This window comes from Eulemur rufifrons, chromosome 10, assembly GCF_041146395.1.
Source record: "Eulemur rufifrons isolate Redbay chromosome 10, OSU_ERuf_1, whole genome shotgun sequence".
Lineage (NCBI taxonomy): Eukaryota > Metazoa > Chordata > Mammalia > Primates > Lemuridae > Eulemur > Eulemur rufifrons.
Window position 1 is genome coordinate 31,583,928 of NC_090992.1, and position 16,735 is coordinate 31,600,662.

General features: G+C 52.4%; 1 protein-coding gene across 2 annotated transcripts in view; it reads right to left on the minus strand.

The window, feature by feature from the left end:
- Positions 1 to 16,735, minus strand: part of PPARGC1B (PPARG coactivator 1 beta) — a 99,387-nt gene that overhangs the window by 16,461 nt on the left and 66,191 nt on the right. For both annotated transcript variants that reach the window (XM_069483936.1, XM_069483935.1), the window contains exons 2-3: positions 7,959 to 8,132; positions 1,807 to 2,019 (exon numbers count right to left, since the gene is read on the minus strand). In XM_069483936.1, the coding sequence (XP_069340037.1) occupies positions 1,807 to 2,019; positions 7,959 to 8,132 (387 nt within the window). The remainder of the gene's footprint in view (positions 1 to 1,806; positions 2,020 to 7,958; positions 8,133 to 16,735) is intronic.

Consider the following 16,735-nt stretch of genomic DNA (forward strand, 5'->3'; position numbering starts at 1 on the left):
GTCCCTTGCTGGACTCTGGGATCCACGGCCCAACCTGGGGTCTGGATGACTTCTCAAGGCCTTTCTAGAACTCTGTCTGTATGCTGGGAGTCTAGACAGGGAGTCTGTTTCCTGTGTGCCTAACACAGCACTCAGTAAACATGTGTGGAATGCACGGCACGGGAGGGAAACAATCTGTGACCAGCAGGGGCCACTCTTTGCCTCCCCAAGGTTCGGGCCCCCGCCAGAGGCCCCACGCAGAAATGGCCCCGAGAACTCCTGTCATGACTAATGGCTGCGCCAGAAGTATTACTTAGCTAGTGTGTACTGAGCAACTCTATGTGCCAGGCCCTGTTTTAAGTGCTTTACATGTATTATCTGCTATGATCTTCCTAAAACCTTTGACATAAGCGCTGTTATTAACCCCACCTTACGGATCAGGCATCCACGCCTTAGAGAGGTTCAGGTCACGTGCTGGAGGGACACACATGCCCTAACTGGCAGGGCTGGGATTCAAACCCAGGCGGTCTGACTCCTGTCTGCAAGCAAGGAGGAGCCACAACACAGGACCGAACACACTCCGTGCCCAGCACGTGCTGGGTGCTCACTCCATGTGTCGCACTGCTTTGGGGAACTTGGAGGCAGCGGGAAGGAAGGGAAAGGGTCCTAGACCAGGAGTCGGAACACCTGAGTTCCGGTCTTTGCTGGCACACTGACTTGCTGTGTGACCGCAGGAGATACCCTCCCTGCGCTGGGCCTCGGTTTCCCCAGATGGGCCTTTCCAGTGCAGACTCTGCGTGACTTGAGAACCCTCTCAGCTCCGGCGGGCTCTGGTTCCAGCTAAGGCCACAGCACACGACAGCTCAGCTTTGGGCACCAGGGGCCCAAGTTGAGGGCAGCGGCTTTCAATAATTTTTAAGGTCCAGATCCTTTTTCTGACAAAAGCTGAGATCTTCTCCTTAGAAAGCTGCTATTCCATGCGCACATTTCCACATGTGCTCACAAAGCACCTAGCTCTTGCTGATGGGACTGTAAACCAGTCCAACCTCTTTTGGAGGGCAATCCGGAAGTATCTGTCTAAACTGAAAAATCACGTATTCATAGAAGCAGAAATTTCATTTCCAGGAATTCACTTACGTGTCGAAAAGGCCTGTATGAGGAGTCACTGCACCACTGTTTGTGATAATGAAGGAGTTGAAACAACGTAATACCCAGGGACTGGTTAAATAAATCCTTAGCAAGGAACACTACACAGCCAACAAAAAGAATGAAACAGAGTACTAAATGCTCATCTGGAAGAGTTTCTGAGATACACAGTTAACTGAGAGAGCAAGGCACAGAACAATATCTAATGTAGGCTCCCTTTTGTAGTAAAAAAACAAAAACAAGTAGAAGAGGAATGTCACATAACAGATCAGTAACCATGGTTACCTCTTGGGAAGGAAAAAACCATTGAGAGAGGGCTAAGGAGGTTTTGCTTTTAACTGTTCACATTTACTATTTGGATTTTTACCATGTGCATATGATCTTTAGGAAAATGTTTCCATGTAATTTCAAGGATTTAACACATGACTAGGTCAATCCTTGAAATCCCCAAGAGCCTGCAGGATGCAGGTGAAGCCTGTGTTAGTCCTCCCGTCCAGGTGGGAAAGGTGAGGCCCAGGGCGGCCTCCCTCCTCCTGCCCACACTCTCCGCTGTGAACCAGGCTGCGGGTGGTGCACGGGGACCCCTGCGGGGCTGGAGCTGATTGCTCTGTGCCCACCCCCTACAACCAGACATCCAATCCCAGGGCAAAACCTTCACTTCGGCTGGAAACAGGTTCTCACCAGCGAGAGCTCATCCACCTCAGGGGCTGGGGCCGGGGGTGTCTCCAGAGCAGGGCTGGGGGGCGCAGATGACGGGGCAGGTGAAGCTGAGGTGCAGGTTGGCACGTCTCCACCGTCCAAGGCCGGGAAGGCAGCCAGAGCCACGTCATCCTCAGGCATGTCGTCCAGGGTCTTGGTGAGCTCTGCCAGGAGGGCCTCATTCTCACTGTCGATCTGGAGTGAGGAGGGCAGGAGCAGTAGGAAGGAAGAGAGGGAAGATGGTTAGTAACCACTTTAACCTTGGCCTTCACAGTGAAAACCGACTCTTCCCATCCAGCTGGGCCACCATCACTCTCCGGCCACCACACCCCCCTCACCAGAGCTGCTCAGTATCCCTGGGATAGTAGATGACGGTGGAAAGGGCCTGCCCTGGAAGTCCCAGTCTTGGCTCTGTCGCTCATCAGTGTGTGACCTTGGGCACAGAGGCCGTTCACCTGAGCAACGCCTGCCTCCTCCACCAAGGACCGAGGAGGTTCCACACACTGGCAGCAGCACCCCATTGCGGGCCCAGCCCTCGGACCCTGGGACCCAGGCAGTGTGAAGGCCAGAGCTCCACGGTTCAACCATCACAATGACAGCCACAGCCACGCTTCCCAGAGCCTACCCTCCTCGTTCACTCAAGGACAGCAGTGAGTGTGGTGGTTGGAAGCCTGGGCTCGGGAGCCGGGCCTGAATTCCAGATCCCACGCTTATCAACTGTGGGTCCTTAGGCAAGTTAGTTTCCTCGTCTGTCAAATGGGATAACAGACAGTATATATTTCATAGGGTCATTGCTGAGGGCCAGATGAGTCAACATAGATAAGACGCTTAGAAAATAGCGCCTGGCACAAAAGAAGCACCAGCTACTATGACGACTGCAACCTTGACCATATCTATTGCTGCCACTACCATGATGCCTGCTATGATGATGACGATGACGACGACGACGATGATGATGATGATGATGATGGTGGTGACGGCAACTCCTCCCCTTCCTTTTTCTTCCCTTCTTCCCCCTACCGCATGGCTACGCTGCACCCTGGTGACACGGCATGCCAAGGGGACATGCACCCTGCCCCTGTGGGGCTCACCCTCCGTGGAGAACAATAAAGAAACAGGATCATTTCAGAGAGTGAGAAAGGCTGGGAAGAAAATCAAAGGAAGCCGTGATGAACATGGTGGAGATTTATGGGGCACTTAGGGTGGTCGAAGAAGACGTCCCTGAGCAGCTGGTACTGAAACTTAGGCTCGAAAGACACCAGCCAGGCAAAGGGCTAAGGAGAGAAGATCAGGCAGAGGGAAAACCCAGTCAAAGGCCAGGGACGCAGGGCTTGGCTGAAGAGAACAGAAAGGCTTTTCTTTCCGTACTGCCTCGGGCAGCCCCCACAACCCCTCCGAGGGAGCACGATTCTAATCGCCAGCCTGCAGTTGAGGAAACAGAGACTCACGGAGGCTCAGCAACTTGTCAGGGGTCACACAGCAAATAAAGGGCAGAGCCAGGCCTTGGAACGAGCATCCCTCGCACAGATGAGGCAAGGCTCTTGCTCTCCTGCTGTCTGAAATCTGTCAGGAGGACCGGCGAGCACGCCGGTGCCCCAGGCCCTGCACCGTGATCACACTCTTCCAGGGGAGGTGGCGAGGGTCTCCCTCAGCACAGCCTGGCCCCGGCCTGCTCCGGCGGAGGCACATTCTGCCACGTGACGCCCCCTCGGCACTCTTTCCCACCCCGGGTCGGGCTGTTTATCCTTCCTTCAGGAAGTTCATCTGAAATACGCATCTCGTGACGGCCTTTCGGCTGCACTAAATCTGTTCCAGGCCTTGCAGCCAGAGCAGCAGCTGAGTAATTCGAAGGGGGGACACGGGGAGAGGAGAACAAACACGTTTGTAATTTTTAGAACAGCTAAGAATAAAAGAAAGGTCAAAAGAAGATTTTGGTTGGGCCTGACCCAGGCCTTGGGGGATGGGGGCCCAAGGCCAGATCAGGACTGCCCCGGTTGGACTCCAGCTCTAGAATGTGATGGGGCTCACTTGGCTGCCCCCCACCCACCACCTGTGAGTCTCCTTCAACCCTGGGGCCGGACTCCCAATCCTGCGTTCCCAGAATAATTTCTCCAGCTTGACGGAGAGTTAAGATCCTGGAACTTGAGGCTCAATGACCGCTCTTGGGGCTGAACACATGGCGCTCTGCCATCGACGGGGTGACCTTGCGCAAGTCGTTTCCCTCCTCTCTGCCTTTTCCTGTGAAATGGGAAGACATGATCCCTGGCCAGCCTCCCTCCCAGGGGTCCCACAAAAGCCAAGTCTGGAAGTGGTGGCGAGGGGGCTTTGTAGAAAGCTCAGGGGCCAGCTCAGTGCCTGGGAGGCTGGGAGGCGCAGGGAGCGCCGTGGCAGAGCGATGAATGGACCAAACAACGGACAATGGCGGGAGGCTGAGCTCAGTGTCTCAAAGACCAGATTCTGGAGGGAAGTCATCCAGAAATGACATCATCAGCACTGCACAAACTGAGAATTCCCACTCGTTTCCAGGGCGGGTAGCGAACGGCCCAGAGACATTGTGAATTATCACAAATATCAGAGCCGGAAGGGCTCGCAGGAATCACGTAGTGCCCAGGGATGCCAAACGCACGGCATGCGCGCTACCGCTCCCCTGTACTGTCAACCGGCTGTGGCACCGGTTCTTCCACCCCAGCATTTTCCTCGGTGCAGGGCTCCAGGGGACAGCTGCCAATCAATCACAGCTGGCACTCACGGCCATTCTTTATTTTTTGGTGTGTTGGGGGGGAATGAAGCCCCAGGAAAGAGACTTTTCAAAGTCACACAGCAAGTCGGGGGTCCCGGGGTCAAGGACTAGAACCCGGGGCCGAGAGTGCCAACACTGACTTATGGAGCGCTGGGTACAGAGCTGAAATGAGTCCAAAAGGGCAAAGACTCAAGAAGCACCCGTCAGGTTGGGTACAAACGGAAATGACTAACAAAATTCTCCCCTTGGCCCACTCCTCCCTGGGCTGTTCAGCTCTGGAACTGCCAAGCGGGCTTGGAGGCCTGAGCCCGGCTGGGAAGCACGGCCACCCCTGGCCATCCCTGCCCACGGCCACCCCTGCCCACGCGGCCGCGGCTCCCCCAGGCCAGCCGTCGGCACCCTAAGGCAATCCATCTCGGGAGCCCTACCGCCCCTCTCCTCTTCCCCAGGCCCATTAGCTCGGCTCCTGCTCCGCTTAGAAACAGAGTGCAAATTAATGGAGAGTTAATCAGCTGAGGAAGGGATATTAATAGACTCGCCCCACCCCCAACTCTCCTGAGCTGATCTCAAGCTGGAGGAAAAGGAGCCTTCAAGAAATCTGAGGGAAAAATGCTTCATTTTGAGAACCTAGAGTGGCTTGAAGGAATGTCACAGAACAGAATTAGGTTATCAGGGCCGGAGGAACACTCAGAGATCCTCCGCCACCCAGGGGGCTTAACTGAGGTCCAAGAAACCCAGGAAATTGCCCCCCCCTCATTTTTCTAGGAGTGGGTCCACGATTTCATCAGAGTCTAAAAGGACCCACTGACGACTCCTCCACCCCAAGAGATTAAGAGCCACAGATCTGGTTCATGTTCCTTCCTCACTCCGCCGCCAGGAAACTCAGGCCCAACCACACGGAGCCATGTGCCCAAGGCCACATGGCAAATTGTGGCAGAACAGCCAAACACCTGCCGACTCCAGAAATATTTACCAAGTGCCTGCCGTGCCCAGCCCGAAGAACTCCGGTCATACAGAGGTGGCAGGCAATGTCCCTGTCGCTGAGAAGTTGTCAGCCCTTATAACTATAGCATGCTCTCCACTCTCCCGGTTTGTTTCCATAGCAATGGTGCCATCTGATTGTCAGAACACAGGTCCCACACAGGCAGCAAGCCCAGCATTCCCACTGGCCTCGAGGGAAGCGGCCCGGCTAGCACCAGGAGGAGGATTAGAACCTACGGCCCCAGATCCCAGCTCAAGGTTTTTGGAATGGGCCAAGAGATGAACAAAGTATTGTTTGCCCTCAGGGAGCACACAGTCTGAAGGACAAACATGCGTGCACACGCGTGCGCGCGCACACACATGCACGACAGACGGGAGCCCGTGAGCGGAAGTAACCGCCCAACTGCCTTTGGAGGAGGCGACGTGAGAGCTGGGTGTTGAAGGGTTTGCTCATCTGATGAGGAATGGATGGAGCTGGCTGGCCTGGTCTTGGGGGAGCTGGTGGGGTCTGCAGCCATGCAGGGGAGAGGGGCGGCGGGGGGCAGAGTTCTGCCAGCTGCAGTCATTAGTAGCCCCTCAGCAGGGGCTTGCGGGTGGGTCTGGCCAGTCTCTGAGGTGGGGGTCTGTGCAGTCTAAGTGGGGATGGTCTCCAGGCAGCACCCAGACCCCTCTCGCTCGTTAGCCCTCTGCAACCTGAAAGCATTTTCTGGAAGTTGGCCCCTTAAGAGGAAAGGAGGAACACAGCGAAGATACCAGCCCCATTGTTCACATAAGGCAATGGAGGTCTCTAGATGGAGCCAGAAGTACAGCCCAGCCCTGCTGACTCCTCACAGGGTGGGTGAGGGGGTGAAGGTATGGGTTTCCTACGTTAGAGTCTTTGCCCTGATCCTTCCCAGCTGTGTGACCATGGGCCAGTTGCTTAACCTCTCTGAGCTTCACTTTCCTCACTTATAAAATGGATTATCAGTAGTATGCAACTTATAGATTAGAACAGTCTCAGGAAAACTCCAAACTGCTCACCATGGCCCACAAGACTGCATGATCTGGCCCCTGCCTACCTCTCTGGCCTTTTCTCTTATCACACTCCCCTTCGCTACTACCTTTCCGCCTTGCTATTCCTCCAACACCGCAAGCCTGTCCGGTTTCGTGGCTCTGCACTTACTGCTTCCTCTTTCTAGAAAGCTCTGTCCCTGCTCTCACGCGGCTGCCTCTTTCTTGGAGAGACCTTTCCTGCCCACTCAGCCTGCAGATCCTTCTCTCCTCCTGGGTTCATTTCCTTTTTTGCCCTGGTCACAAGTGATCACTTTCTGTTTACATGGTTACTGATCTAAGGTAAGTCTTCCCCTCTAGACTGCAAAGTCCACTTATGAACATGGTGCCTGACACACAGGGGGCTCGACAAACATTTCTAGAAGGAATGATAACATCCATCAGGGCTCTTTGAAATGATGCTTGTGGAACACAGAATGTTCTATTGCTGCTGTTATACTGCCCAATAGGCAAAGGAAGCTTCTGCCCCTACTCTTTATGGGGAAGAAAATTCCAAGAAAAGAATAGTGGATCTGAATGTGCAAGTGCCCATCATACAGCTAAACACGGCCAATCTTTTTTCATCTCTTACCCTCCAAGCCACACACTCCCACCCACACATGCAAATCCACGCAGAGCTTGCTTTATTCTGAAGCAAGTCTCAGATATCATAATGTCAACCATTACGTGCCCGGGGCTGGGTGCCGGAGCACAGAGGGGTGGGAGAGGCACGTGCATAGCGCTTCTTGGCACTGCCTCTTATTAAGAACTTCTAGGCACCAACTGAAAAATGGAGATAACTGTATTTATGACTGAGAGCAGTTAAGAGATTTAAATGAGTAAATATTCACAAACAGGGACAGTCCTACCACAAACTATTGCTCAATAAATACATTCTCACTATGGTGTTGTCATGGTTATAAAGTTCTGGCTCCGGAGGCAGAAAGACTGGGTTTGAATCTAGTTCAGCTACTGGCCAGGTAAATCGCCCAAGGCACATGCCTCAGTTTCCTTATCTGTAAAATGGGAAAATAATGGAGCCTGACTCACAGGGTGGGGATGAAGATTCAATGAGATAATGTAGGGAACAGAGGATCTGGAGACCCCCTGGCCCACAGGAGGGGCTTGGTTCTGCCTGGACGGCACAGAGAACAGCTGATCCCAGCCCTTACTGTCTGGAGGTGACAGCGCAGGCCAGGTGAGGGGTGAGAGCTGCCTCAGATCAGGCGCAGATCCAGCATGAGAAACAGGGTCCCAGAGCTTTGGGACAAGAGGACATCTTTGCATGAGTATGTGCAGGAGAAGGGGAGCAGGGCAGAGCCAGGCTTGGAGGGCAGAGAGAGGCACAGTGGGGTGGGAGGTGAGGAGACCTGAGGGGGCATACCTGGAAGAGCTCAGAGTCATCGGGGCTGTATTGGCTGGGTTCAGTTTCAGAGTTCTCCGGGCACCACTGCAGCTCCCCAAAGCAGGTGGCCGAGTCAAAGTCGCTGGCATCCAGCTGGGAGAGGTCGAGCTCCGGAAAGTCTGCACACAGTTGCTCCTCCCCGGAAGCCCCAGCCTGAGGAGACAGGAAAGAAGGAGGCAGATCAGAGCTGAGCTCGGCTATACCCAACAGGGACCCCCTTAGCCACGATGCAGCCAATCTGGACCCTTGGCCAAGGCCCGATTTTGCCAGCTGACCAAGAAATGGAAAGATCTGCCCCACCCCTTGCAATGGTGAAATCTGCTGGTAGCTAAGCCAGGCCCTGGCAGCACAATCCCCTCTGCTGCTCTCTCGTCTGCACTCCTACACACCCCTCAAAGCCCTGCCCACATGCACCTCTTTCCTCTTCCCAGAACTGTTTTGTTGGAAACTTTATTAGAGCCGGTAAATAGAGAGCTACTCCTTTACATAACTGCCCCCACCTAGAAAGGGATTTCTTAAAGCTAACAAGCCCCCTGTATCAATAATGAAATAAACAGCAATAACAATGGCTGACATTACCGATGGATACTAGGTTCTGGGCAAACACTCGCCCATGCTCCCAGGGATTTTACAGGAAACTTCTGTAATGTCTAAAACGTGGAAGACCACATCAGTAGATGATAGGTAAATAAAACCACAAAACACCTGTATCATGAAACGCTACAGTGCTGTGGAAAAGACTGAGGCAGATGTATATGCTCTCCCTAGCCATGATAAATAAAAAGGCCATGTTGTAGAATATCAGCACGTAGAATAGAATCCCACATATATGATCCCAGGATCCTCGGCACCAACATCACCTGGGAACTTGTGATGTTAGCAATAATGCGTATCCTTAGGCCTAATCCCAGAAGGCGATCGCTCTCTCACCCTGGTCTCCCAAGTTTCACAGTTACCAACAGGAGGGCTGCCCCGCAGATGAAGAGCTAGTCTGCACGGAACAGCTAACGGTAATATAACAAACAATAATAATGATAATCAAAACAACGGTGTTTTGTGGCAGGAAGAAAGGGGTGGGAACTGTCTCAGAGAACAAAAAGAGGCGTGTATGTGACACTTAAGAGAAATAGGTTTTGCCCAGGCCTTTTCCTTAATTGTTCCCACTTACTAGGCCTCATAAATTATGAATAAATGTATATTATTAGCTCAACTTGACACAGGAAAAAGGCTTTTATCCAAATTTGGGTCAAATGTCTTAATTGGCATTTTGTAAGAATACTGCCTGCACCGGCAGCCCCAGGGCGGGGTCCTCTCACGTGGCTGGTCCCTGCTCTCAGGCCAGGCAGCAGGGTGCCCAGCAAGTCTGTCTCCAGGGACACGCCCTCCCCTGTCCCCGGCCTGCCCCGTTCTTTCTCCAATCCACATGCATTCAACCACCCGCAATAGAGGGCCGCTGCCACCAGGCACTGTGCTGGGTACTACACACAGCCAGGGGTGGAACAGACAAAACCACTGTCCTCTTGAAACTTACATGCCAGGGGTGGGGGAGGATGACACTAAATAAATAATCACACAAACAGAACATGTTATTATAAAGTTTGACTTTCCAGAGAAGAGCTGAACGCTTCTGAACCCGGTTGGGAATTAGAACATGAGAGGGACACAGGCGCTGCCTGAATCTCTGGGTCCCCAGGGAACCCCCAGCTGTCATCCACCCTGGCTGTGAACCCCCAGCACTTAATGGATGCACGAGCTGCAGACTCAGGCGGACTCTCTCAGCTGCCTTTTGAAACTTCCTTTCTCCTTCAAGCCCAGTCAGGCTCTGGGATGCCGGAGGTTTTGCCTGTTCTAGATGGACAACTGGTTTGTTTCTAGTTCTTGGCCATTTCGAATAAGTTTGCAATATTTGTGTACAAGTCTCTGTTTGGACATATTTCTACTTCATTTGGGTAAATACCTAGGAGCGGAATCGTTGGGTCATACGGTAAGTGTGTGCGTAACTTTATAAATCTACAAATTCTTCTCCAAAATGGAAGAACACTGACTCTGTCCACCCACCCGCCTCAGCTGTATAAGAGTCCAGCTGTTCCACGCCCTCACCAACACTTGGTATTGTCAGCCACTTTAATTTTAGCCACCCTAGTGGGCGTGTTCAAGCATTTATTCAATGCTGCTATGAGCCAGGCACTGTGACGTGTAAGACTCAGTTCCCTCTTTCATGGGTTGACATTTTAGTGAGGGAGGAAAATACATAAATATTTCCTTCCAGATTGAGTTAGTGCTATGAAGGAGAAACAAACCAGGTACACACTGATGGGGGACAACACAGGGAGTGGCATTCCTTCGATGGGTGTCAGGAAAGGCTTCCTGGAGGAGCTGCCATCTGAGTTGGGACTCGAAGGAGGAGAAGCCAGGCAACGGAAGAGGTGGGAAGAGCGTTCCAGACAGAGGGACCAGCAAAGGCAAGGACCTCGGTAGAGACCGAGCCTACGGCACCAGGTGCTGAGGTCAGTGCGGCCGCAGCTCGGTGAGTGGGGGTGGCAGGGACGGGAGATGACACCAGAGGGGCAGGTGGAGGCTGGGTCAGGCAGGGATTGTAAGGGATTTGGGCTTTACTCCAAGTGTGACGGGGGTGGGGCCAGCACAGAAGCAGGGAGATGGGCTAGGCCAGCGGCCCCCAACCTTTTTGGCTCCAGGGACCGGTTTCATAGAAGATAATTTTTCCACAGACTTGGGGGGCGGAGGTTTGGGGGTGGGGATGGTTTTGAGATGATTACATTTATTGTGCACTTTATTTCTATTATTACTACATTGTAACATATAATGAAATAATTATGCGACTCACTACAATGCAGAATCAGTGGGAGCCCTGAGCTTGTTTTCCTGCAACTAGACGGTCCCATCTGGGGATGATGGGAGACAGTGATTTATTATGGTCTCTGTGCAGTCAAATCTCTCTGCTAATGAAATCTGTACTTGCAACTGCTCCCCAGCGCTAGCATCACGGCCTCAGCTCCACCTCAGATCATCAGGCACTAGGTTCTCATAAGGAGCACAACCCGGATCCCTCGCATGCGCAGTTTACAGGAGGGTTTGCTCTCCTATGAGAATCTAATGCTGCTGCTGATCTGACAGGAGGCGGAGCTCAGGCAGTGATGCGAGCGATGGGGAGTGGCCGTAAATACAGATGAAGCTTTGCCTGCCACTCACCTCCTGCTGTGCGGAGACAAGCCAGCGGCTGGCTGGGAAGGTATTAATACCTCTCAGACACCACCTAGGGCCTGCGGGACAGGAGGGAGGGCCCAAAGCAGAGACACACGGGTGATGGGCAGCTGGGGCTTCCCTGGCCAGCAAAGGCCCAGCAATTAAGGTCTTGGGGGAGCTCTTTCAATATGTTCCTGATCCCCAGTAACTCAGAGCAGCCACTTCTGTAGAACTTACTTCTTAGAAACAGCTTTAGAACCAGAGTCCCGGAAGCCCAGACCAGCCAGGAAGCAGCAGCCCTGAGAAGTTATCCAGGCCAGTCATGGTGGACAATTAGAGAGTCAGAGGCCCCTTCAAAAACCAGACAAAAGCTATGAACACTTTTCTGCCAAGATGCAAGTATGTGTACAAAATTTATACTCAACTTTTAGGCCTTCACAGACCCAGCTTAAGAACTCCCGACCGTTGCAGTTCTATCTTTCTTTCTATCTCCTTCACTTTGCAGAGATAGAAACTGAGGCCCAAGGAGGATAATGGACTTGCTCAGGGTCATCCAGGGAGTGTCCTTCCCTCGAAACCATTCCACCTCCTTTATAAAATGCCCATAAAATGGCTGTGATGACTGCATTTATTGATTCCCCATAGCAGCTCAACATACTCAAAGTGTACCCAGTATATAAAAACAAAGAAACCTCATCTTCTTGGCCTTGTCAATTAGGCCTAAGACCACTCTCTAGCTAAAAACCATTAGGCACTGCATTAATAGTGATTTCTCTGGCCATCTCCATTTTCAGAGAGGCTTTTGAGGGGGTGCCTCAGGTGACCCAGTTCTCTTTGAAAGGTCTGAACTAAGGCCTTCTTGTCTGGCCTGGCCACCTTCCGCAGGGCCTGCCAGTGGACCTGGGAGGTCACAGCACAAAACTAACAGCTGCTGCTGTTATTAAGTGCTTACTCTACACCAAGGGCCATGCTAAGTACCTTACGTGCATCTTCTCATCAGAGCCTTAAAACACTACTGCAGGGTAGGTGTTACTGTCCCCATGTCACTAAGCAGTGAGTCATTTAGTCTGCTATGGCTTCTGCAACAAAGGACCATAACTGCTGGCTGGCTGAACAGAGTCTGAGATCAAGGTATTGGCAGGGTTGGTCCCTTCTGGTTAAGCAAGGACAAGTCTGGGGCCAAACACACCAAACTGCGCACCAGCCTTGTGTGCACGGCCTCTCTGGCCCCTTCCTCTAGCACCACTGCACTCCTTCTCGAAAGGCCTGTGGCTGCCCCATGCCAGGGAGATAAATGACCCTGGCAGTGGATTAATGGGGTTTTTCGTCCAGACTCACATAAGTAGCTTCATTGGAAGCTTGTGTATCTTGTTGGAAATCGATTCCCTGCTTCAGAAGGAATGCATCTTCAGGAAAAATTGGTGGCTCCGCTTTCCTGGCTACAATCAGCAAATCACCTAGCTCAGTTCCTGGCCCAGAGCAGACTCTCAGAATTCCTGAGTGGAAGGAAGCAGGAGGGGACGGGAGTGGGGGTGGGAGTGTGGCTGCAGTGACAGCTTGGGTTCTAAGCCCATCAGTACTCACTATGCGTCCTTCAGTGGTTCACCTCCCCTCTCTGGTTCTCACTGTCCCCTCTGGAAAAGAGAACATAAAACTAGACAGACCCTCTGGACCCCTCCTGCTCAAGCACGTCCTACAATTCTGTCCTTATCTAATTTCCGAGAGCCATGTAGGCTTTGGGGAAATATTTAGGTAGAACTTAACATTTAAAAAACAAATACAGGAATGAATGAATGAATTTCCAGAGGGGAGACAAAAGTGCAAAACGGTCTGTCTTCAAATGAAAAGAAGCCTAGACAAGGGGGACGGCTACACCCTGGCTGTGCTACTAATAATAATTCTTTGAGATCAAGACACTAACTTTTACCGCCTCAGTCTCCACTGACAAAATGGGAATAATTAAAAGAATTCTACCTCCAAGGGTTCTTATAAAGTAACACAGGTTGGGAGCCTGGCATGTGTCAGACACACATGAATGGTGGTCACAGATTACTATGGTCTGAATAGCAATCTGTGCCCACCCACTCCCATCCCCCACCCCTGGTCAAATCCATGTTGAAATCCTAACCCCCAGGGGGATGGCATTAGCAGGTGGGGCCCGTGGGAGGTGACAGACCCAAGGGAGCTCGTTCACCCTTTCCACCACACGAGAATACAAGAAGTCACCATCTATGAACCACCAGGAAATGGGCCCTGGTCAGACACCAAATCTGCTGGTGCCTTGATCTTGGACTTCCCAGCCTCCAGAACTGTTGAGAAATAAAGTTCTGTTGTTTCCAAGTCACCCAGTCTATGGCATTTTGTTACAGAAGCGGGGACAGACTCAGACACAGATATGGCACTTTATAGTTCCCAAGTGACACTCTCAGCTATGGTCTCATCGGTACCTTCCCAAGATGCAGGGGAGGGGAGGGGAGTGGAGGGTCAGTGCTTAGCATCCCCATTTGACTGATGGGAAAACTGGGGCTCCGGAAGGGTCTTGTCTTCTGACCCACATCCTCAGTCCTCAACCTGCTGGCTTTCCCAATCCTTTTCTGCCAACCTTCACCAACCCGATCCTGGTGTTATGGTGGCTCACGGTTTCTGTTGGGGGAATGATCTTGCTCTGCCAGCCAGAGCACGCGGGCTCCCTCCAGGCCTGCCTGGGAGGATAGCGTGTTAGGCCCTCAGCCAGGCTGCCCTGCACCCCTGTGACTGCCATCAGACACCCTAAGTCCTGACCTACCACCAACTTGGCACCTCTTCTTCCGCTGACAAGAAGCCGTATTCGATGATCTGAGGCAAGTTTTCCTTTTTAAACTGCCGTCAGGAACACCCAGCCCTGCAGTGAGGCCTGCTGGGGAGGCAGGTACACAGCACTGGGCTCCCCTTCCCTCTCCCCTCTCCCCTGAAGATACCATTGGCTGACCCCAACCCCACCTCCGGCTGAGCCCAGGGCCTTCTCAGCAGGAGCCTGATCAATTAGAACTGGCCTAGTCTAGACTGTGACCCTGTGCCTCCACCTGCCTTCTAGGAAGGAAGGAAGGGAACTACACAGGAAGTCCCCACAAAGCCATTTCACTCTGCAAATGTTTTGCTTCCTTCTCCTCCCACCTCTGTTATTTGGCCTGCCTACAGGTGGGAGCCCGTCCCCTACACCGCAGGTAAGCACAGCCTGGCCAATTAACATACATTGTCCTCTGGCCACACCAACTGGTTCAACCGGGTAAGTCAGGGTGAATACCAGGAATTTGCTGGAGTGTTTGGACAAGGGGACTCAGCTGCCTGAATTTCATTCTAGAAAGCCAGCAGCCATCTTCACCATAACCTGCAAAGAGCCTGCCTGAGAAAGAAGCCAGCACACAGAATGCAGAGCCAAGAGAGGGACAGAGATGGATTCCTGAAAAAAATAAAGTCAACACTTGGATCCAGCCGTGCCTGAAGCCAGCTATTCCCTGTGCCCCGCAGCTATGTGAGCGACTAATCCATCTCCCTTACATTAGAAAAAAATCCAATCTTCCCGCTGTTTTCCAAATTAATACAAAACTCCTAAAGAGACTTCTACTAGAACAGTAGGAAGAATAGCTGATCTTGGTCTCCATAGAAATACAGCGTCATCTGAAATAAGCCTCAGAAGCCACAAACGCAAAGTTAAGCTCCAGAAAAAATAAGTAGACAAAATGGAGGGGCTCTTAGCCCAGCCTAGAAGACAGAACACCCTGAACTCAGAGATAATCCAGACCACTCGCAGGGCCTCCCACCAAAACTAAGCATCGCAAGCTGGCATTCGAGGCCCTTTCCGTGTGGAAGCATCTGGCCTCAGGCCTGCAGAGCGCCATCTTGGTGAGCTCAGCTCGTTATGGCCAGGTTCCAGGCCCCTGCCGTGCAGGTGTCTGGTCAGGGCTTGGCGTAAGGTGATCCCAGAGGTGGTAACCAAGTCTGACAAGAGGGCGTCCTCCAGCCCAGAGGCAAGATGGGGTCCAGTGTTCAGATATGGGCCAACAGGCTGGGCTGGACCCAGCCAACCAGGAAGGGACCCTGTTCTCAGTGACCTTGAGAAGGCAGCTCTGCATGGTAGCCATGGTGATGGGATGGGGGAAGTCAGGGTCCCTGACGCTGCCTTGGGACATCTGCCCCAGGATCCCAGAGAGAGGACTTAACTCTGAGTTTGTTGAACTTATCATTTTGGGGGAAGCTTTCTGTTACTTGCAGCCCAACCTAATCCCGTCTAGGCTCCCTCAGGCCTTTGGTAGAACACAAGTTCCCCTTGACCAACTTCCACCTAACCAACCAGCCGGGTGAACCAACGCTCTCCATCCTCTCCCGTAATCACACCCGTCACTGACACCCAAGGCACCCAGAGCCCCGGCCGGTCTGCTCCCACCAGCTGAGCGTTTCTTTACCAGGACTCAGTTGTTCCTTCTCAGACCCACTTGATACTATAATTACAAAATTTGACTACGTGGTCCATAAACAGAAAACGTGAGTACCAAAGAAGAGATTTCAGTGAAAACTAAGGCGAAGGCTGTGGAAGGATTCAATAAAGCCGAGTTGCTAAAAACAAAACAAAACAAAACCGCTGTCAAATTTTGTATGAATGAGATCATGGTAAAAGATTAGGAGAAATATGCAGGAATCTCGAAGGATTCTGCACTCACATTGCTTCACAAGAGTCTAAGTTCTGTATCCAACTGAACGAACCCCCAGACTGGAAATTGGAGCCCGGGCACTGCGGCGGTGACTTAGAATCTCCACCCTGGCACCACAAGCAGTCTGGCAAAAATTACGTACAGGTCATATGGCTTCGCTAAAGACAATGTTGGGCATTATGTTTCAGGATTTTGTGCTTTGTCTGACTTTTCCCAGGAATTCCCCTCCCCAGCTGTAGCTCCACTCTCATCAGATAAGAGGGTGACGGCTGTACACGCCTTCCGGCCTCCACAGCACAGGAAATAAAGCCTTACGCTGGACAGGGGGCTGGGTGCTGGCAGAGTCTGTTGTAACACCTTTAGAGACAGATCTCTTATTTTGCAGATAAGGAAATGGAGGCTCAGAGGGAGGGAATGGGGAGTCACCCAAGATCCACACAGCCAGCTCTTGGCAGGGCCAGGCATGAACTGGGATCTCCCGTGTCCCCTGCCCATAGCTCTTGCCAAAATGACACGCTACTTCCTCAACAGCTGTGGTCCATCTACCAGAAGTTCTGTGTGAGATCCTTCCCCCTTTAAAGGGCAAAGGAAAGAAAGAACAGGCAGTCTCCTGGGGCAGGTGTTATCTTACACAGTCACCTCTTCCCCCACTCCCTGTGGCCTGCAAGCAGCCCCTTATCCAGCGGAGATCTGTAAAGTCTCTCATTGCTATACCCAGGTGAGATTACCTGGGGTGGGGCAGGTCCGGGATGGCCTGGCTGCGCAGAGCCCAGAGTCCCTACCCTGCCACTGAGGTCTCAGCGGGTGCTGTCAGCAAGGTCTCCCTCCCCATTTTTGGCAACATGGATCCTGGCACCTGCCAGG